Source organism: Crocodylus porosus, unplaced genomic scaffold, assembly GCF_001723895.1.
Source record: "Crocodylus porosus isolate Cpor-Errol unplaced genomic scaffold, CroPor_comp1, whole genome shotgun sequence".
Lineage (NCBI taxonomy): Eukaryota > Metazoa > Chordata > Crocodylia > Crocodylidae > Crocodylus > Crocodylus porosus.
In genome coordinates, this window is record NW_017728947.1 from 42,306,381 (window position 1) to 42,328,368 (window position 21,988).

Sequence of the window (21,988 nt, forward strand, 5' to 3'; positions counted from 1 at the left end):
GGTGCCTGTTAAAAGCAGCAGGATGTGAATCCCAGGGTCTTGTACACATTCCTTCTTCAGTGCTTCTGCTGCCCCCCCCCCATCCCATGTGCAGTTGCAGTGCAAGAGGATTCTGCTCCCAAAGTGCTGGGCCTGGTGCTGTTCCACCCCAGAGGGGGCTGCATTTCAGGGTGAGGGGCTGCAAATGTATGTGCAGTGGCAGGAATCCCGCCACCTGCATCTCTCCTGTAGAATATGCAAAGCAGCACAAGGTGCGGGCTGCCCAGAAGGCTATTTTAATCAGTTCCTGTAGTTCAGCCATGGCTGCTTCTGCCAAGTAGAAGGATTTTTCATCTTGGTGGCACTCAGCTGAGGAGCATGAAGTCAGAGGCAGGTGTTCCTCTGGGTGACAGATGGGGAGTAGTCAGTGGGCGCGGTGCTGGGTGTCAGCAGCATAAAACTGGCAGCTGATGTTAACTCTCCAATTGAGGAACTGGGGGTGGGAGGAGCAATGAAGAGAGTAGGGCTATGGAGAGAGCCTTCTCCTCCCCACATGCGAGGTGCAGCTGGTACCCGACACAAAGGGAGAGCAGTTAGAAAGCCTGGAGGCAGCCAGACATGTGAGCATAATGGACAAGGAGGAGGAGGTAAGTTTTGTAGCCTTCTGCACAGACATCGTGGAGGAGAAAGTGGAGTGTACGAGCCAAGGGTGCTAGCCAGAGGCAGGCCTGAATGGCTCTCAGGGAGCAGAGAGGTTGACTTTGTCTGGTACTTTGCACATGAGGTGGGTCTCTTGGGGAGGGACAGCAGGGAACTGTGGGTGACAACAGTGGAGAAACAGGCCAAGACGAGATGTATGGGGCTCAGGAAGGTGAGAGTAGGTGATGCCTAGGTAATGAAGAATTTCACCAAAAGGAGGGAAAGAGGGAGGCTCAGTGGAAGCAGGAGGAAGGGGTTTGGCTTCAAGAGTGCCACTGGCAGCTTGCTTCCCTCCTGGAGTGGAAGAACATAGCAGCTCCTTGGCAGAGAAGGGGAGCCAGGGTGGTGAGGGACCAAGCCAAGGGCACCAGCAAGAGAGTGAGGAGAATGCAAGTGGTCCTAGCAGCTGTGGGAAGAGGGAGTGCTGGGTCTCTGCAGGGGACTGCTGCATGCTCCTGTCAGCCTCCGGCTCAGAGCAGGTGCTCAGCTCCCCTCTCTTTTGGATGAGGAGGTGATCGTGGGGAAGCAGATCCCTAAAGAAATACCAGGGCAGTGGCTTTGTGGGGACACCCGTGGATATGGCTGATGAGAATGCCCCTGTGGTGTGGGAATGCAGGAGCCTGATGGGAAGGACCGTGTAGGGGAGGGTGTGCAGAAACAGGGGATTGTCAGGACCATGTGGCGGGTGAGTGCAAGTGCAGGGGGCAGCAGGAGGATGGAGATGCAGAGAGTTAGGAGTGGATGGGGCAGATGGGTGTGTATAGGGGAGAAGAGGGCTGGGACATCTGGCCCTCTGAAGCTGGATGACTAAACTGGCTGTCAAATCCTTCATGATGCCATTGCTCTTCCACTTGCTGGGAAGACTAATTTTCCCCCAGCATACTTCCCCAGACCTGCCCTTGCTTGCCCCCCTCTCCTGTACCTGTGAGTGGCCATGCTCTGCCACCCCTATGGCCCCATGTCCCCAGAGGCCTCTTGCATGTGGCTGGGTGCGGGAAAGGCATCGTGGGCTCCTAGCCAAGGGAAGAGTGTCACTGGTGCCATGTGCAGCATCTGTGGCAGCCAGATACCTTTGCTGCCTGTCCCAGGATGTTTCTGGCCTCAAATTTGGCCAGCCAGCATCCTCCTGCCCTGAAAAGCAGAGCTGAGATGGGGTTTCTCTGCAGCAGGCAGGCCCCTCTCCACACACATGATCCTGTGTGAGCAGAGCAGTGACACAGACAGGCAGGCTCAGAGCCTGGCGTGTCTGGCAGTGACAGCTGGAGCCTGTTAACCCATTCAAACCCAGTACTGTGGAGGATGCTTGAAAGAGCAGAAATCTGCCCAGTTAGTGAGGGTGACAGAGGGCCTTTTCAATCAGCTTCAGCAGGGTAGATAACTGCTGTGAGGAAGCTCAGGCTGCCGGCTTCTCATTGAGGCAAAAGGAAAATAAATTTGGAGCGATACCTGAGTTGGGGGGGCAGAACCTTAGTGCCAAAGGGAATGGGGGAGAGAGAAAGGAGAGTAACGGGCAGAGGGGAGGCTCTCTTTTTGTGGGGCAGTCTGCTTCTGCCTATGAAACAGCGCCCCTCCCCTTCTAGCTGTGGCTCAGGGGATCAGGGGAGCCAAGTCATCTTTGGGGACAGAGCTGCTGTGAGAAGAGATGACGACTCCTCTTTCACTCCTCCTGCCATGGATTTGCTGTTATAAGCTCCATGTGAGGGAGCAGCTGCCCTCCTCAAGGGGAGAGTGTGGCCTGGGCAGTTAGGATAAGTAGCCCGGGCCCGCACAATCTGGAGGCAGACAGATGTTGTTTTCACGCAGATGCTTTGTGGAGCAGAACTGCCCATGAGGTGGCACCAACAGGCCCATTTACCCTGTGCAGCACAGGGCCTGGAGCTGCTGAGCTACGTGCAGCTCCCCATGGGAGTTTCCCTGAGGGTGCACCACTCTCAGCTGCACCAGCATCTGCCATATTGAAGCCACCACTTCACTTTGCTCCCCCATTATGATGGGGCTGGCTGGTGCATCCTCACAGCAGGTAGCACCTTACCCAGGTCACCATTGCCCTAGCAGACTCACCTCTGGGCCTTCATCCTTTCTTCTGCACAAAGCTGAGCTGTTGTTGTGGGAAAGCTCTGGCAGCAGCTGATGGTGCAGAGAGGACAGGAGCTAGACCAAGGTCTCCTGATGCTGCTGTATCTCTGTGTGGGTGCCTGCACTAGGTCTTGCTGTTTTAGCTCATACTGTGTAAGCTTGGTGAATCCAGCCCCCAGCTTCCAGCAATCTCCCCATCTGTTGACTTTCCTGCGGCCCAGGTCCCTCCCAGTGGCTCTGCCTTGCAGCCCTGTCCTCCACCCCTTTCCTGGCTGTTCTCCATCTCCCTGAAGCTTCAGGCCACTTGGTATTGTTGATGCCCTCCAGCTCACCTGGACTCCATTCAGCCTCATGACTCTAGTGAGGATGTCTAGATTGGGTATCAAGAAAAACGTCTTCACCATTAGAACAGTGAGGCAGTGGAATAGACTGCTGGGGAAGCTGTGGACTCTCCATCACTGGAGATATTCAAAAAGAGGATGGACAGCTGCTAGTCAGGGATGATCTAGGTGTAACTTAGGCCCATGTTCTACTGTGGGTATTTTCCATGCTTCTGAGCTGTGCTGGTTGCCACAGGGGCTGGGAGGGAACTCCTCCCCCCACTGCTGCTATATATCAGGGTTTTTTAAGCCTTCCTCAGAGACATTGGGTGTGGGCTACAGCAAAGGCTGGGGATTTTGACCAGGGTGTGCCAGTGCTGCTGCTGGGACTTAAAGCCAGAGGTTCCTGGCTAGAGGGTCTGGCCTCTCCTCTAAGTCCAGACTGATCACCATATTGGAGGTCAGAAAATAATTTTACCCCATAGCTGGACTGATATGGACTGTGGGAGGTTTGTCTTCCCTTGTAGTAGGGGGTGTGGCTGTCTTCCTGGGATCTCTTGAGCACATATTAACAACCTTACAGAAGCAGGGCATAGGGTATTGTGGCCCCCCTGCTTTACCTGAGGCAGGTCAGTGTGTTAGGTCTTATGTTGTGTCAAGGCTGACTATGTGGTTTCACTAAGAAGTTAGGCAATTGATTTGTATAGGACGTTTGGTCAGGGATGATCCTGCCTCAGGCAGGGAGTTGGACTAGATGACCTCTAGAGGTTGTTTCCAGCCCTACTTCTCTACGAGTCTATCTAAGGTGTTTGCCTGACCCCATCACCTCAGTAGCTGAGCACATCACAGTCTTTAACCTAGATATCTTCAGCATGCCACAGGGAGGCATAGAGAGTCTGAGTGCCTTGCCAAGGCCACCCAGAAAGCCTGTGGCAGAGCAGGGAATCAAAGCCAGGTCCTAAGCTAGAGCCTGAATCACTAGACCAAATGGTTCTGCCTTAAGTGAGGCTCTGGAGTCAGGAGCCTGGGACATAGATGAGGAAACAGGAGCAGCAGGTGTTGATGAGCCTCTTCAGGCCAGATGGTGACAGCAGCAGCATGAGTAATTTGACCCAATCACTTTCCTTCCTGGTACAGTCGGTGCTGATGGCTCCCAATCCATAGGTCCAGTTCCATTGCCTCCAGCTGCCATGGACCCTTCTCCCCCTCGCTGCCAGGCTCCCCCTCCATTCACTTAACAGAAGAGTGTTGTCTTCCCTATGTAAACCCCCAGTGCTTACATGCCAAATACCCTGATGCATGGGCTCCACCTAGCCATGCTAGCTGCCATGTTGCTCCCCCCTCTCCCTGCCAGTGACCACATGGTGAAGTCATGGGATCACCACTCTTGTAAGCCTGTGCAGTGCGACACGTGGCTCAGTGGAGTGATGTGTGGCTGCCTGCTGCAGTACAGCAGGATGACAATTCTGGGTGTCCTGCTGGGCTAGTGACCTAACTCCTACTCTCTAAGGGAAGGATTAGGGCAGAGACTTGTATGTGTTTTCCCCAAAGGCAGGACTGGACAAGAAGGGGACTAAGACCCTGATGTCAGTCCTAGGCCACCTCCACCCCCAAAGTTAATCATTCTCACCACTTCTCTTGACATTAGCTCCCTTCTGGTATTTGGGAGCCATCCCATCTCCCTGTAAGCTGCTCCCTCCCTGGTGGATGCTGTCCTACATGGATGTAGGGGTTTGGATGATCATTCTCCACCTCTGTTCTGGGAGCTGGGCTGGGATACAGACCCCAGAGCATCCAAGTAACTATTGCCATGGGGTGGCTGACATTGCTCTGACCACCCTATGCCCACACTCCTTTCCCTCTTTTCCTCCGTATCCCATAGTCCCCACCCTCCCTATATGGCTGAGCACTGGGCCCACCTGGGCCTACCTGCTGGATGGACACAGGCCCTAAGGTCTGAGTGTCAGGCATAGCAGATCCCCATCTGGTGTTGTCCTGACACCACCACACAGAGGGGAGGGTTATCCAGAGAGATCCCCTCTCCCCATCAAGGCAGAGCACAGACACAGTGGGAATGCAAGCAAGCTGAGTGCTGGGAGGGGAATGGGCCAGTTTCTGTTGGGACTAAATATCCACTGGATTGTGGTCTTTGAGGACATGTGGTTTCCACCCTGCACCACGCTTTGTAGCTTCCTTTCTGTCTAGATAATGCTAAACTGGAGGCTGGCCTCCCTGGACACTACACAAGCTGTATGGGCCGCTTCTGCTGTGTTAATTCATCTGGCCTAGCTGGTTTGTGCACTAGTGGACAAGTGGGGGCTAGCAGCCACTTGCTGCTCAGCACATGGTGTGTAGAAGTCCTGGCAGAGGTGATTGCTATGGCAGCTCAGCTGGCTTATGGCCCATCCTGTTGAGTCTTTGGGAGCTATGGAGAAGCAAATTGGAGAAGCTTGATTTGTTGCATTGGTGTAAGAGGGGTTTTTGAGACTATGCTGGAAACCTGCAGCAGCCCCTCCAGAGGGATCTTTTCCTCCTTTCTTGGCTTGTTGCTTGTTGAAGGAGGAAGAAGGCAAGTATCAGACAGCTCAGGCTCTTGTAGAGTGAGAAGATCCCCAGGAGAACTGAATCCCTCCCAGAGGGTAGGAAGGAATTGATATAGGCATAACCTGATGAGGTCACAAGAAAAGCCAAAGGGCCTCATATGGGCTGGATACATGTACAAAAAATAATTAAAACCCTCATGCTGGAGAAATGCAGCTACTGTAGCTGGGGAAAAATAGCCTGAAAGCCAGATCCTCCCTTGGAGGGGGACCAGGGGAACAGAAGCACCAGCGAGAGACTCAAGGCTTAGGATGGGAAAGAGGAGCAGGAAATAGGCCAAGAGTGTCCAGGATATGCAAATCAGCAGTATGATCCTGAGGACTGTGTGTGCTGAAGCTTCACATCGCAGTACAGGTAAAGCCATCTGGGGGACCTCACCTCAGTCACTGCTGAACTTATACTCCCAGAGATCTCAGACACCTGGACCTGGACCTGGCCTGGAGTAAAGGACCTCTATCTGGCTAGGCTGGTTCAGTAGTGGGTAAATGTAGAGCAGATAGGTAATGTTCACAGGTGTCTGAAGCCCTGGGAGGGGTGGAGGCAAATCTTTAGAGCAATAGGGCAGGGTGTCACCGATGGGAACACTCTGGCTGAACCTCCAGATACTTCCTATCTTTGAGATGTGGAGTCCTCTCCTTAGCTGTTAGACTGAGAAAGAGCCTTCAAGACTATGCTGGACAGCTTGACCTGGGGCTAGCTGGGCCTTTTAGTCGGACCAGGGAGGGGGATACCCGGCTGGACAATTTACCTCCTTGTGGCAGACCACACTGTCTGAGTGCCCTCAGAATTTGTCAGCTACATACCCAGGTATAGCTAGTGGGGACCACAGGATCTGTCTGCCTGTGTCTAGAACATGCAGGAATAGCAGCTGCAAAAGGATTAATGCTTTGGATCAACCCAATTCCCTGAATAGCTCCAGAAGGAGGCCTTGTCCTCACTGGAATGTGCACCAGGTCCCCGACAACATCACCCATGATCAGCTTGGTTGTTTTCTCTTGCCTGGCCTGTGTGTGTCATTTAGGCTGTGCCCTCTAGGCTGTCAGGGGCACTGCAGAAGCCCAGGGGTGCTGATGTTTTGCAGGGTGCTTGCAAACACCAGCAGATTCTCCCTATGCCTGAAGAAGGGTGCTTGTGCCTGAAAACTTGAAAAGAACAATTTTTCCAACTATTCAGTTGGTCTCATAAAAGGTATCACTTTTACCCAAATAACATTGTCTGCTGTGTTCTCCAACATTTCTCCTGACACTGTGCCCTTAAGGGTCCCATACATGGCAGGTCACACACTCAGTATGTAGAGATTCCTGTGCCAAGCATTACCAAGCACATGACCTGCCTCACGGGCTCAGAAGTTGAGGAGAAAATACTCTTTAGTAGTTTTAGTGTCCCAGAGTATGGGCCCTCCTCAGGTCCTGGGGCAGTGCAGATGACAAAGCTAATGCTAGGGGGAGGAGAGAGCATGCAGTGGGTAATTGAGAGAGCTTGCACAGTGTTGCAGCAGAGATGGGCACAAAGTTTTCTGCAAGGGGATAATAAAATCTCTGGGGGCCCCCTAATCTATTTTAGGGCTCCAGGTGAGGCTCTTTTGCTTATGGCCTATCCCTCCTATGCTGGGGTTTCACCCCTGAGCTACGACCCAAACTTTCCCAGCAGCAGCACCAGCAGCTGAGATTAGCTGGTAGATCCCCCTGAGCAACCATCTCCCCTGATGCTCGCAGACAGAAAATAACTGTCTGGCAGTGAGCAGGCTAGGGCAGCAGCATGGTGGGTTGGAGGAGGGACGGGATGCCTTTGTGCCATGCGCTGTTTACTGTTCCAGCTACAAGGCAGCTTTGTTCTTTCCCTCAGGACACTCTGAATAACAACTCTCTTGGGAAAAAGCACAGTTGGCAGGAGCGGGTGTCCTGGTCATCTTCCCCCTTGAAAACTGGTGAGTCTCAGGCTCTCAGCAGGGGCTGCTCTCTCCCATCCCAGGATCTCTCTCCTGGGAGTTTCTCTGGTGCCTGGGTCTCAGAGCGACAAGCCCAGTCCTGCATCCTCAAGTGCCCTGACCCTCTGGCTTGTGCCAAAGGGCCGAGTGTTACAGTTGTCCACAAGCTGCTGGATGCATAGTGGGAAGTTGTGCTTGGATCAAAATCCCTCTGGTCTGGGCACCCAATTTCTGAACTGCTGGCTCAGATCAAGAAACAGTCTACTTTGAAGGGATGCTCTTCCAGCAACCCTGGTGCATGGATAACTCCCCTGGTGGTGGGGAGCAGGAGAGCCCAGGGAAAGGCCCTGGTGGTGACTGGCTCTTGCTGAGATGTAGAGAGTGTCATTTGGATAAAGTGGGGCCATCTGGCACAGGGTAAGGGCCCTTCTGGGGAGTCTGCTCAGACCTGCAGCCTCATCCTCAGCCTCAGCCCCAGTGCACTGGAGCTCTTATTACATTAGATGTTCTGGGCGTTTCCATACTTTATAACCCAACCCAGAGTGCCCCTGGGTGCCTTGCATGCGGGAACTGGCTACCTGATGCCCCTCTCCTTTTTTCTTCCTGCCCCCCCAGGTGAGCAGACCCCTCCCCATGACCACGTTTGCCTGAGTGATGAGGTCAATCACCAAAACAGCACAACCTCCACCAAAGACCGAGGCACGTCCACGGAGAGCCCATGCCGGCGCACGGCTGCCACACAGATTGCCCCTGCCTGTGTGGCCTCCTCCCGGGCACCTGAGAAACACCAAACCATGGGCCGGCCCCCACCCCACAACCCCAGTGTGGTGGTGGTGACAAGGGGGCCGGAAGCTCACCGGGACCGTATCCGCTACCAGACGGACGTGAGGCTTGAGGCCACCGAGGAGATTTACCTGACGCCTGTGCAGAAGAACTCTGATCCGCTGGAGCCCGAGAAGCCGTTCCTGTCCCAGTCCAGTGAGAACCGCATGTCCATCAGCTCTGACGTCGATGCCTCCAGCTACCCTGCACTGGCGGGGAAGCCCAACCCCTCCATCAGCGAGGAGGATGAGGTGCTGGACTACATGTCCTCCCCTGACAAGATGAGCCTGCCCAGAACCTCATGTAGTGGCAGCAACGGTGGCTACCGGCCTGGGCGCAGCCTCCAGCGGGCCTCGGTGAGCTCTGACACCAGTGCCCTCTCCTATGACTCGGTCAAGTACACGCTGGTGGTGGATGAGAACGTGCAGCTGGAGCTGGTCAGCCTGAAGCAGTGCTACTCAGGCTACAGCGATGAGAGCGACTCAACCACTGTCTATGACAACTGTGTGTCCTCGCCCTATGAGTCCGCCATTGGCGAGGAGTATGAGGAGGATGCACTGAAGCGTGACTCAGTCTGCCTCTCTGAGGACTCCACCCCAGAGGCAGACATCCACTTCTCCAAGAAGTTCCTCAACGTCTTCATGAGCGGCCGAGCGCGTTCCTCCAGTGAGTGCCGGGGAGGAGGGGGTTCCTTTGCCTCCTGGGAGTACTGGGCATGGGTAGCAGTGGGGGCTCCATCACTGTACAGCAAGGTGATCCTGTTCTCTCCTTCCCACACCCCCGTGTGAGGCTGAGTGGTTGGCACGCTGGGAGTCATATGGCCTGGCAGTACAGGCAAGAGGTGTCCAGAGGTCACTGTTTGACAGGGTCTGTGATTTCTCTTTCTCTACCCCAAGGTTAATGAGACTGTATTAGCCATGCAAACCCTGAGAGCTGCTGGCAGGAAATTGCTGGTGAGATAGCAGGCCCTTCAGCTTGAGACCGGGCTCTGGTCTTTTCCCAGGAGAGCAACAAACCTCATTTGTGGCTGTTGTTTCTCAGAGCTCCTCACCTCTCCTCCCACCTTGTGGCTCTGAGTCTTGAGGACTGTGAGGAGATGAGGGTGGCAAACCAACCAGATTGATTCTGAAATGTCCTCCCCACCTTCTTCTGTAATTCTCCCCCAGAGGTGGAGGCGGAGGGGCAAGAGAGGATGGGTGAGGTCAGATGCAGATAGAGCTTCATTTCCAGGAAGTGTTGACAGTCAGCTCTGTTGGTGGCTTGGAGGCAGCAATTTCCTTGAACTCTGTTGTCACTAGCATTTCCTGGTGCTGCATGGCCTTGGCACCGTCCACTGATGATTCATTTGGGAAGGGTTGGAAGCTACTGGGTGACATCACTCAACCTTTGGGTGACATCACACAGCTCCATCTTCACTAGAGACTGGAGTCTTTTGGAGTTTCAGCCAGTTGGAATGAAGTGGTGGAAGCACAAACAGTTAGGTTCCTTCGACCATACTCCAGATCTCGCCAGCAGGGAAATCCTCTGAGACTTGGTTCTAGACCCAACTCTACTGCTGAGCTTTTGCATGGCCTTGGAGAATCATGGTCCTTCTCTGCGGTTCTGTTTCCTCTTCTCCACTCTATTTACAAGCCCTTTGGCACAGGGGCTGCATGCCTATCTCTTTGCATAGTGCCGGACACAGCAGGACCCCTATTTCATTGAGAGAGCACTCAATAATAGAGTATCTTCACTGGGCATGACTGTCTTGGTTAAGTGTTATCCAGCATCCACACTAACATGTCTTAGCCAGAGGCGATCCTGTGATACTGGTCCCCGGTGGATATGTACCCCTCTGCGGGAATGTGCTAGGAGTGGGAATGTCAGCTCTGCCCTACAGCTGCCCCACCAGTGAGCTTCATATGGTCCCCAAATGAGAGACCCTCCTAAGACGGTCTCTCATCCCATATTCCTTCTATTACCTGCTCCCTCAAAAATACTGCTGTGGCATCATCCAGTTCCTCCTTCTGTTCTCAGCCAGAGAATCACCTGTTTTTCATTGTAAGTTAGGGGAAGGGTGATTGAGTAAACCTCCCTCCATATGCCCAGATTTACCCCATTGGCCACCACATTCCTAGTATCCCTTCTCCAGAAACGCACACATGCACACATGTGTTCGCACATACACACAACGATGTCTCCATTAATCTCTTCTGCTTTGGTGACTAACCAGGTGTGAGTCCTGTTCTGAGACTGGATTCCCACATCTCCCAAGGGATCCCTGCAAGGCAGGAGTGCTAGCTTGAGGTGGAGCGTACTGTGCTGTTAGGAAGCTGACTATTTGGGCTGTGGCCTTGGGCTGGAGCTGTTTGTGGTCTGTGGTCTTTGGCAGGGTGTGAGGAGCAGGGCAGCTCTGACAGACACCTATTCCCCATTGAGTTGCTGATGGATGGGGTTTGTCTGAGTGAGAAACAGAGCAGCACTGACATGACAGTCTTGAGCCCAGTGCCCCCACCAGGGGTGGCCCTCAGGAACTCAGGTTTCCTTGCCCACTGAGGAACCCCACAAAACCCAATGCCTTCCCCTTTGCATTCACAGGTGCTGAATCCTTTGGGCTATTCTCCTGTATGATCAATGGGGAGGAGCAGGAGCAAACTCACCGTGCTGTTTTCAGGTGAGCACAGATATGCTCTCCTCCTAAGCAAACAATCTCTTCTACCCAGAGCACTCACCCAGGAAGACCAGGACCCAACCATCCCAGACAGTGGTGTTGGCCACCTCCACTGTGCCTCACAGCCCACGCTTGGAAGCTAAGAAGCTTCAAAGCTTGTCACTCCTGAGGTGGGAGACCTCCAAAGCAGCTTAGATAGGGAGTATTCAGTAGGGGAGGGCACTCTTATGGCTGACAGTACGTCTCCATTGTGGCTTTGTGCTGCCCTTCTGGTCAGTAAGAATTACCAGGCTCTTCCCTCTAAAGTCAAGCCGCTTGCTTAGCTCCAAGGTCACTGTTCTCCCTCAGTATCTGTTGCACAGGCATCACCCCTCATCCTGTCCTTAGACAATAGTCAGGGTGTTGGCTCTATGCCCCTAGTTGACAAAGTGCTGGTGCCCCCCTCCTCAGGTTTGTCCCTCGTCATGCGGATGAGCTGGAGCTGGAGGTGGACGACCCGTTGCTGGTGGAGGTGCAGGCAGAAGACTATTGGTACGAGGCCTATAACATGAGGACGGGTGACCGTGGCATTTTCCCTGCTTACTATGCTATTGAAGTCACCAAGGATCCTGACCACATAACAGGTACCAGTCCCACCTCTGTTGCCCTGCCCATGCCCCTCAGCCCAGGCCCACACCACTCCCTTTGCTGCTGAAGTTCAAGGCTGTTCCTGAGCCGCAGCTGGCTATTATGCCAGTCTTGATGGAGAGGGAGGAGTCTCTCTGAAGAGCATGCACTTGTCCCGCTGAAGTAATTCCAGGCTGCTGGGCCCCAGGGCTGGCATTGTCACTGGGTTTGAATTGTAGTTAAGGGAAGTTGCTTGATTGCTTTCAAGATGCCAGCTTAGGAGCAGGGAGAGACCTAGCCAGCTTCTGTCCATGGTGCTGGAGCCTTGTGCCTTGGGCCCTGTATTCCAGCTGGGCTGAAACTTTCTAGACCTTAGAAGCCATGTGTTTGGGCCCAGGTGCCATATACATACATGTGAGTGTGTGTGCATGCATGTGTGCACATTCTAATGCCATCTCTGTGGGTTCATATGCTCTCCCCTGCCTTGCGATTTCTTCCCCAGCCCTGACCAAGAACAGCGACTGGGTGGATCAGTTCCGGGTGAAATTCCTTGGCTCAGTCCAAGTTCCATATCACAAAGGCAACGACGTGCTGTGCGCAGCTATGCAGAAGGTACAGTAGTCCCCATTCCTGGGCATCCCATGCTGAGACACCTCCCACCCTGAGGAGCAGGAGGTGGCTTCCTTCCTGAAGAACCAAGTGCCTGCTGGGGTGAGCTAGGCACCAGCAGAGACCCTTCGCTGAGGAAGGTGGGGAAGCAGTGAGTACTTACCTGTTTTCTGTAGCCTGTGCCTTCATCTTCCTCAGATTGCCACCACCCGCCGCCTCACTGTGCACTTTAACCCGCCCTCCAGCTGTATCCTGGAGATCAGTGTGCGTGGAGTCAAGATTGCCGTGAAGTCTGACGATGCCAAGGAGCACGGCAAGGTATCTGCTGGCTGCCCCTCTCTTCCATTCCCCTGCACCTTGGCCTGCCTCTGCTCCAGCTGAGTATTGTGGCCAGCATATCCTCCTCCCATCTCTCTCTGCCCAGTAAAGACAGTACAGGTTTCCCTTGCTTTATGCTGTATATGTGTTCCAGGAAAAAGGCATAACTCAAATTTGCATAGTGGGAACCCTCTTTACAATGTAACAAATAGAGATATGTTCCAAGACCTTGACTATGCTGACCTCCAGACCCATTTCTACCACTTTTACAAGACAATTTTGGCACTCACCAACAGCAGACGGTACATACAAGCACAGGGTGGTGGTGAATGTTACTGTAATGGGGATGGCAAATACAGAAACGTGTCACAGAGAATGAGCAAGGAGCACAGATCCACACAGGAGACTATATTTCGGTGCACATCAGTCCCACAATGCACTGCTCAAAGCAGTTGACTACAGGCTTCCACAGCACCAATTGCATAAGAGTAAACTTACCTTGCATATAACGAATTTTTGGTATAAAAAGGGTTATTGCATAAGAGCAAATTCGCACATACAGAACCTGCATAAAGCAAGGGAAACCTGTATCCATATGTGCAAATCACTCATTTGCAAATATATGTATATATGCAAATCTTCACTGTTGGAACTGTGTCCCAGAAATGTCATCTGAATAGCTGAAATCTATATAGAGGGTGCCCCCCTCCCCGCTCTCACCAACAGCAGGACCCACGCCCCAGGGCCCTGCTCAACCTCCTCACTGCTGAGTACACTCCTGGCCTGATTTGCTTGTGAGCTGCATGGCTTTGAGTATCTGTGAGCTACCTGTAAGCCCTTCTGCTACTATTTTGGGTGGTGCACTCTGGATCTGCACAGCAAAGCTCCTTAGCTGGGCACAGGAGGCCTCTGATTAGTGTTCAGCATAAGTAGCCTCCACAGAGCCTGCATGAAGCTGGACAGAGCCAGACTAGGCCATTGGACAAAGCTATTCAGAGAGCCATGTCCCTCCCATAGGAATGCATTTGCCCTGCTAGAGTAATTCAAGGCCACTGGGCCTCAGGGCAGGGATTTTCATTGTGTAAGAAATGCAGTTAACAGATGCTGCTGTATTGTTCTCATTAGGTTGGAAATGCATTTAAGGGATGCTGCCGTATTGTTCTCAAACTGATTCATACTGAAAGCCTCCAGTTGCTGATCAGGGCATTGTAAATGGCAGGGGCTGAGTGACTTATTAAATACCTTTAAAATATGCATTTCCATCCAGTTTTCTGCTGAGGTTTCCTTTTCAGCAAGGAAAACTTGATGGACTCTGATGGGTAAGCAATGGCCTGGAGATTTCTACAGCAGGTTCATGGGGGTGCTGCCATATTCTACATGCTGCCACTCCCTCCTGCTCAGCATGTGGGTCCTTTGGGTTGCCTTCGAAATGAGTATGACCACCTTAAAGGAGCCCTGAGCACAGCTCCAGAACTTGCTCTTGGGCTTTCTGTCACAGCAGGGCTTACTGACACATGTTGAAAAATACTGCAAGCTTCCTGCCATTCTAGGTTTTGCCACATACAGGGTGGGAACAAGTTTGTAGGGTGTGATTCACAGCAGTGCTCCCAGGTGCAACACAGAGGTTGTGTAGACAAACCTGCTGCCTCTGAGCTGAGCACCTCCATGTGAAAGCTGATTGAAATGCTAGATGAAATGCTGTGCTGGTGGCTAATGCTGGTGGCTGGTGAGGAGGAGAGATGGCAGATTGCAAAGGGTAAATTTCGAGGGGAAGGTGTGGTTTCAGAGCTGGACACTGGGCATACTGATGCTCTGCAGCCCAGCTCGGACTGTGGCCCTCAGTCCCTGCACAAAATGCACCCGGAAGTTCCAATCCTGGCTGCGCACAGCTCTGCCCGTGCAGCTCAGTCCTGACATGCCCCCAGTTCTGGACCTCTGCTTTGGCCCTGTCCATGCCTCACAGGGCAGCACTTCCCTATATTACAGTGGTAGGCAACTTCATCTAGCTGTGGGCTGGAATGATTCAGCCCGAATTGGAGGCAGGGAGACATTAGGACCCTGCCACAACTGGTGCTTGTCCCCACAGTGCCAAATGGAGAATGCCCACAGATGGCATCCCAGCCATCGAGTACCCCCATTGTGTCTGTAGGCTGGATCCAAAGGTCCTGTGGGATGGTTCTAGCCCATGGGTTGTTGCTGCCCTTTGTAGGCCTCTCCAGAGCAGAATCTCTGCCTTGCAAGTAGTACAAAAGTCTGATGGATGCATGTCCATAGGAGGGAGATGGGCAGCGATCTGACTCCCATGCCCCTTAGAGACAGTCCTGCATCGGAAGCAGCAGAGTACATCTGACAGCTCCTTTCTCTGTCCCACAGGGAAACAAATGTAGCCATTTTTTCCAGTTGAAGAACATCTCCTTCTGTGGGTACCATCCAAAGAACAACAAGTGAGTGCCTGTGGGGTGGCGGGGCCTCTGTGCCCGCTTCTGGGTGGAGGGTACCCCACCTCAAATTGCTCCCCCCCATACACTTTGCTTGGGAGGGAAGCTTGGACTAGGAAGCTGCCCACCTTCTCTCCAGTTTAGGGCCAGGATGAGTCCTGGGAGCTGGAAGCTTTCTTGGAGTTGGAGTCCCTGAAGCTGTGGGCAGGGCGTGGAGGGCAGTGTGGGACTTGTCGGCTGAGAGGGCTGCTGCTGCTGCCATTCAGATCCAGCCCCAGCCATGGGTAGGAGAGTGGGACAGACCTGCCTGCAGGGCAGGGGTGAACAGAGGCCAGTGCAAGTGGAGGCCAAAAAAGGAAGCACAGTGCCAGCTCTTTTGTTCATTCCAGTGGTGGAGGGTGGCTGTGCTGATGCCAGCCAAGCCCAACCATAGCATGAAGATGTGTGGACAGGGGTGATTCTAGATATGTTAAACCTAGAAACGCCTCCCACCCATGATGGTTTCATGTCCTTTTATCTGTATGCCTCCCTGAGAGCAGGTCCATTGGTCATGCAGGAGTCAGGACTCCTGAGTTCTATTTTTTGCCATGCCTCGGTTTCTTTGTCTACCCACGTCTTTTCCAGGATGCTGAAAAGGTTAAACAGGACTGTGCAGAGTGCCATAGATTCCTTGGCCATGGCTGCTAAAAAAGCCCCTATTGCCCCAATTGGTATAAAGTTGAAATTTTGGCAGTGGAAACATTTTTCCTATTGGGGAAATATCCCCATTTCCCTTTCCCCAGGGCTGGGCACTTGTATAAACCACCTTTTGAGACCCTTTTCTCCTAGACTTCCCAACCCAGCTCCATTCCCCAGGCTCCAGGCTCAGAAGAGCCAGGTCCCCTCCTGCTTCAAAGGGGAAAGGGAGCCCTGCTGTAGATAGTGACCAAGTTCTTGTGTTGCTGGTCTAACAGGCCATGCCACCTGGATGGTCGGCAGCCTGGTGCCTGGTCTCTGCTGCAGCCTCACACCTCCTGTCTCTCCTCTTCCAGGTATTTTGGATTTATTACCAAGCACCCAGCGGACCATAGATTTTCCTGCCACGTCTTTGTCTCTGAGGAGTCTACCAAGCCACTTGCGGAGTCTGTAGGGTGAGCTGCTGAGTTGCAGGTGGCTTGGAGGAAGGGGTGGCTCATTCCTCCAGGGCAGAAGTTATACCTTGGGGTTGGGCTTTGCTTTGGGGCACTGCTGCCTCCCCCTGAATCATGGGGGGCGTTTTTCCTGGCAGCCTGGTGCTGCCTAGAGGAGCTCTTGGAGCTGCTGTCCTCTCTAGGGACAGGAGCAGAGACAATTGTGAGGTGATGGCTCTGGAAACTGGATGCTGGAAAGGAGCCCAGCTAGTGATTTTAGGAGAGTTCTACCCCAAACAGCCAAGGCATTATGTTATGATTGCTATTGTCTGGGCTAGGAACTAGTGCCTAAAGGTGGAAGGCTCTGAACCCCACTCCCTTCATCCCCAGAGCAAGCCATCTCACCCCCAAAACAGTTTAATGGCCACAGCAGCTCTCTAACCCATGTTCTGTGCCTCCCTCTGTGTAGCCAACGCTCCCACAAGCTGTGGTGCTCCCCATGGTGAAACGCTGTAGTTAACCTGACACATCTCAACAACTCCGTGGGGAGACATGGAGTTATCTTTCTAATATGTTCTTGCCATGTCCTTTTTGTTGTGAGATATCAGGTGAACAGTTCAAGGATATTTGGCATCCGCTCCCCTGTGGAGACAACTTTGTTTACCTTTTCTGCAAAGCTGAGGTTCCCCTGCACCGCAGTCATTCACACAGGGAGAGAGGCAAAGCATCCAGGGCTCCCAGACAGCAATAGGCTCAGTCTTCTTCTTGACTCTGGGTTGTACAATCACCAGTAGCCCTGGGAGAGGGCTGCATCAGTACTCCCAGGAGTCAGTCACCAAGCTGCTCCTAGTTGAAGTGCACAATCCCAGACAGCACTGAAACTGAGCGCTGGCTAAGCAAGCCAGCCTCTATGGCACAGGACACCTAACACAGTCTTCACAGAGCACCAGATCTAGAAGACCAAGGAATTGTTCCTGGAGGGCAAGAGCAAGAGACTGCTGCGCTGGAGATCCTCCAGCTGGGCTGGCAGAGTAGACAGCAGGGGCCAACCCTGGCCTGCACCTTAGGGGTTAGACTAGAAGACATCTGAGTGGCCTTCCCAGCACCATTTTCCAGGGATCTATGAGAATAAAGCACTGGATTCACCCAAGGGCTGGGAGCCTATCATCTCAAACTTTGATAAGCGAGAGAAAGCAAGTAACAGAGAGGGTGTGTTGGCAAAGGGCACTTAGCTTGGCTGGTGGCTCTGCTCACACCCAGTGTGGTGGCGCCTCCTCAGCCTGCTCCTCCACTCTTGTCTGTTGCAGGAGGGCTTTCCAGCAGTTCTACAAGGAGTATGTGGAGTACACATGCCCCACAGAGGACATCTACCTGGAGTAGGGGGCTGGGCCGAACGCCTCCCATACAGACAGGGCCAGCAAACGTGCCTCTTCCCCAGTGTGCATGGACAAGCCGCTTTGAGACTGGAGGAGAAAGAGGAGTGAAGCTGGGGATGGTTCCCTTGGTGCATGGAGCACACACCCCCTCCCCCTGACTTTTCAGGACTCCCCTTCCTTGGGCTGGGGGCTTGGGGTGGGAGGGGGGAAGGGTGAGAAATGGGGTTTATTGTAAAATACTCTTAGTTTATTATATTGAAGAAGCATCAATGCCGCAGGCACTGCTGTGACAGCATAGGATGGGGCATGCCTGGGTAGGGGGGCCCTGGAGGGGTAGGGGCAAGCATGCGGCTAGGGGCACTGGCCCCAGCACAGGCCAGGCTTTGCTTGCTGGCCCAGTGGAATGGACGGGAGAACATTCATGCTCCTCTCCCCCAAGCGCTGGAGTGGTAGCACCTCCCAGCACGCAGCTTCGCTCCTGCCACCATCCCACCGTGGGCTGATTTTTAATTCTGCGGTCAAGGCAGGCTCACACCAAGAAGCTGCAGCATCAGCAGCAAACAGGAACCAGTGCAAGGAATACAGATGTCCGAGTCCCCCTCTCCCAAGGGAAAGGGGCCTGCATGTGGCAAAGAGAAGTTACTGCTGAAAGCCTAAGGCCCAGCTGAAGGGTGCTAAGAGGGAGATGGACTCGGCCCAGAAATTCCTACAGAGGGGCCTGGCTTTTAAGCACCCTGCTGTTCCCACCCTGACAGGCTAAGGTGCTGTCTGGTTTCCAGGCATTAGCCCTGGCCTATGCCGAGACATGGTGGTGGCCTGTTCCCCTCCCTGCTTAAAGGAGCAGCCAGGGAGGAGCTAGGAGTGTGTAGGCCCTCCCTACTCTAATTGTTTATTGGGAAGTGGAGGAAGAGAGGCATGGAAGTCCCCTGCCCCCTTCTCATACAGCTGTGGGGGGTGGGATGGTGCCCCTGCTTCTCCCCCACCCACTGCAGCTGCAGGTACCAGGGCTGAGGGGAGCAGCTCTGACCCACCTGAGCTGGGCTAGGCATCCTGAGGAGCATCATCTGCAAGCACAATGCGTGTCCCCCATGTCCAGGATGGAGCTATCCCCCTTGATGGGCAGAGGGGGTGGGGATGGAAGAAAGAAGCACGACTGGGGAGAAGGGGCTGAGGCTGGCAGTGAGCTGTGCTGAGAGCAATAGAGCAAGTGCCCCACCCTTCCCTGCAGCCAGTGGTCTCTGTGCTCCAGCTGGATCCACTGTGATGGCAACAACTATTAAACCTGACCTTTCATGGAGCTGCGCTACATTTTCTGTGTGTCACCCACTCCTGTCACAGCTCTGCTTCTTGGGCAGCCCTACTCCACCCCACTCTCTCCTGATCACCTGTAGTGTCTCAGAGAGCCCCCAGCCCTGCTGGCCTCACCTCATTCCTCAGAGCCAGGGGAGATCAAGAATCATTGCCTGCAGCTGCTCTGACAACTAGCACCAAGCAGTAGCAGTCTCAGTTTTTAGCACCCAGGGCTCTGGGATCCCCACAAAACTCAAAAAGAGATGCACAACCTGTAGAAAGGGAAGGATAAATTTGAAGGACTTCTGTCTTTAGCTACAACCTCATCTCCAGCAGTAGAAGAAACAAGTGGAGCCTACAGACCTGGCCCCCAGCCCCCATCTTGCAGGAACCCCAACGTGGCATGTTCCCTAGTAGCTCATAGATTGGCATCATAGTTATACTCATTCATGTCTGGCTCATCCCGTTTGCTCTTGCGTGCTTGGTACAGGCCCTTGGGCTGTGCCCGAGTCTCTTGAGTCAGGAACTGCAGTCGCTTTGGTTTAATGCCATAATCTGTGGAAGGGCAGAGAGATTGGGAGCTGCTGAGATCCATGAAGACTGCGTGCATACCCCTACTCTGGGAGAGACTGTTTCTGAGAATCATCGAAATACACACTTGGGGACTGTCATGCTAGCACCCACCAGAGAGCAGATGCTACCACCCCAGATGGGAGCAGACAGTAGCTGCTCTGACCTTCTTTTAGGGAGGGGAATTCACCACCAGTAGTGAGAAGAGAATGGATTTAGCGGCCTTCTTGAGGGCTTTCCCTTGGACCTAGCAACTGGATATGGAAAAGGAGTAAGAGGAAAGAGATGCAGTTTGGATCCCTGGCCAGCCGCATGCAGAGTGCGACTGTTACCATGACAGTCAGATCTCTGAGTACCTATATGGAGCAGGCTGAGCTCTAGATATCAGGGTTGCGGGACCAGCTAGTGCCGTGTTAAGTGAGGTTAATTCTGTTAGCTGGATTAGCTGGTGAGACAGCCATTACATCACTGAGGGCACTCCAGGGACCAAGGCCAGCTTTCTTCACCTGCAGTTGGCTCTGACTGTACTGTCTGGGGAACAGAGTGGCCCAGACATCTAGGGATGGCAAAGCCAAGTCCCGTTGGAGATTTAAATAGCCCCTTCTCACAGAACCCTTCCACACTTGGAAAAGGCACCTGGCAGGCCCGTCTTTACTCCTGGGAGCAGGAATGCTATAGAGAAGCCGAGTGTGGAGTGACAGGATCATAACACTGATCCACAACAGCCCTCCCTTTCCTTTCCTTTCCTTGTAGACCAGTGACTGGCAGCCAGCAAGTCTAGAATGGAGCCAGGCTCTCCACCTCCCTGCCTCACAGGGATCCTGTCTAACCTCTTTCCCTGCAGCACATACCCAACCAGCTGCCCAAGAAGTACATACCATCCACCAGGCCAAAGTGCTGCTGTGGGAGTTCCAGGGGAGCAGAGAAATCCTCAGCAATGGATTGGCTGGGCCTGCAAGGGATGTGCAGAGTCAGGAAAGCAAAAGCCTGCAGAATGGGGCTGGAGATATTCCTTGCAGCAGAAGCTGAGGCCGTCCAAGTGGTTTCCCTTTAAGTTCTTTATTGGACACTCATCCCTTTCTCAGACATTCTTCCCCAGGTCTGAGCTGTACCCTCTCCCCTCCCCCAAGATTAAACCCAGAGGTCCTAGAAAGGAGCATATAACATAACCTGCCTACTTGCAACTGAATGGTGACTTGGACAGGGGCTCCTCTCATTGAAGGAGCACAGCTGGTACAACTAGCAACCATGCAGTGCAAGAGGCAGGCCCTCTAGAGCAGTGTTTCCCAACCCATGGGCTGTCCCAGAAGTAGGTCACAAGAATATGAAAGGGTTATGAATAAACTTTAAAAATGGATCAACAAACTTGAAAAATGGATTCTCCTTTAAAGGAGAAAAACATAGAAAACCATGGCTTTTCCCTTGCAGGCTGGCAGTTTCAGCCCCCCACCGCATTTCCCACACACAGCTCCACCCACTGGCAAGCTGGGGCCTGAGGGCAGCAGGTCAGGAGTGAGGGGCACTGAGTTGGGACTGGCCATTGGTGTTTGTATATGGGTCATGGTACAGAGAGATTGAGTACCGCTCTAGAGAAAGGCTGCCCAGGCACATGCGTTCTGAGCCACACTTAGAAGCCAATCATCTCCCCGAGCCAAGGACAGTAATTCCCTTAACTAGGGACTGAGCTCTAGGCAGCCCCTATAGTACAGTACACAGCTCCCTAGCTGCTTAGGGAAGAGTATGGGCTCAGCTAAGCTAGTGTCTGGGCCTTCTGCACACATTTCTAGGACAGGGAGAGGCAGTTGGACACCTGTGTAAGTCACATTACCTTTGGGGCACAGGCACAGGGAGTACAGCTGCCAGGAGGAGAGACAGAAGGAGCAAATACAGGTTCATGTCCTCCATGCAGTCCAGCCCTGTTGAGGCCAGTCCATGCAGAACCAGACTGGACACAGCTTCCCCACTCATCAGTTGCCAGCAACAGAACACGACATCACCAGTCCTTCTGGTGATATCACAAAGGCAGCTAACTTTTGATATGAATTACATTTAGGCTTGGCAGAATTTGATTTTTATTTTTTTTAATACAATTTTTTATAATTTTAAGCATTTTTTTATTGCTTTGAATTTTCATGCATGAAAATTAGGGATATGGGGGCAGACAATTTAGTAATGACAGTATACTGTTAACAGCTTTATAAAAATCACACAACTATAAAAAGTAAATATCCATAAATTAGTAAATCATACCTGATCACACAGTCACGCAGGAGCCAGGTAGGGCTCAGTGGGAGTTTGGCCCCTGCCCTGATCAGGCAGAGGTTTGGCTCCTACCCTGATCACACTGGGAGTTTTGTACCTGATCCCCAGCTGGGACCTGGGCAGAGCAAGTGGCCAGTGGTACCAGGCTCCTGGCTGCCAAAAGCCCTGCCCCCCCACCGCCCCACAGCACAGGGTGGTGCCACAGTGGCTGCCCAAGGAATTCATGACAGCACAACTGGGGCTACTGCTACCCTGCCTGCGGCACCCTGGGTTTCCTTACCCTCATCCTGGATTTTTTTTTTCCATCCCCTTTCTACATCTTTCCATGATTACTGA

At 53.1% G+C, this 21,988-nt stretch overlaps 2 protein-coding genes and 1 long non-coding RNA gene across 8 annotated transcripts in view; 1 reads left to right on the forward strand and 2 right to left on the reverse strand.

Annotated features, from left to right (window-relative positions):
- MAPK8IP1 (mitogen-activated protein kinase 8 interacting protein 1) overlaps nt 1-18,827 on the forward strand; it is a 58,222-nt gene extending 39,395 nt beyond the window's left edge. For 3 of the 4 annotated variants that reach the window (XM_019551854.1, XM_019551855.1, XM_019551856.1), the window contains 9 exons: nt 7,521-7,602; nt 8,218-9,090; nt 11,002-11,077; nt 11,525-11,697; nt 12,183-12,292; nt 12,488-12,607; nt 14,981-15,051; nt 16,077-16,175; nt 17,462-18,827. In XM_019551854.1, coding sequence (XP_019407399.1) covers nt 7,521-7,602; nt 8,218-9,090; nt 11,002-11,077; nt 11,525-11,697; nt 12,183-12,292; nt 12,488-12,607; nt 14,981-15,051; nt 16,077-16,175; nt 17,462-17,534 — 1,677 coding nt within the window. In that variant the 3' untranslated portion in view covers nt 17,535-18,827. Of the gene's footprint in view, nt 1-493; nt 627-7,520; nt 7,603-8,217; nt 9,091-11,001; nt 11,078-11,524; nt 11,698-12,182; nt 12,293-12,487; nt 12,608-14,980; nt 15,052-16,076; nt 16,176-17,461 lie in introns of those variants that run through there. The other variant, XM_019551857.1, reaches the window with a different exon arrangement.
- LOC109321296 lies at nt 7,515-13,138 on the reverse strand. Its single transcript, XR_002104023.1, has 3 exons — nt 12,944-13,138; nt 10,669-10,670; nt 7,515-7,526 (listed from the first exon to the last, which is right to left on the reverse strand). It is a non-coding gene; the product is annotated as an uncharacterized LOC109321296 (long non-coding RNA).
- An 87-nt stretch (nt 18,828-18,914) lies between the features above and the next one.
- CUNH11orf94 (chromosome unknown C11orf94 homolog) lies at nt 18,915-21,854 on the reverse strand. Of its 3 annotated transcripts, XM_019551858.1 has the most exons (3): nt 21,219-21,854; nt 20,269-20,342; nt 18,915-19,375 (listed from the first exon to the last, which is right to left on the reverse strand). In XM_019551858.1, exons 1-3 carry the CDS (start codon nt 21,356-21,358, stop codon nt 19,239-19,241), a joined length of 351 nt encoding a protein of 116 aa, XP_019407403.1. In that variant the 5' UTR covers nt 21,359-21,854; the 3' UTR covers nt 18,915-19,238. The 3 variants fall into 3 exon arrangements, 1 of the variants encoding a protein (XP_019407403.1); XR_002104021.1 differs by lacking the exon at nt 21,219-21,854 and having other exon boundaries at nt 19,283-19,375; nt 19,505-20,783; XR_002104022.1 differs by lacking the exons at nt 18,915-19,375; nt 21,219-21,854 and adding an exon at nt 19,566-19,644 and having other exon boundaries at nt 20,269-20,783.
- Nucleotides 21,855-21,988: the final 134 nt, after the last annotated feature.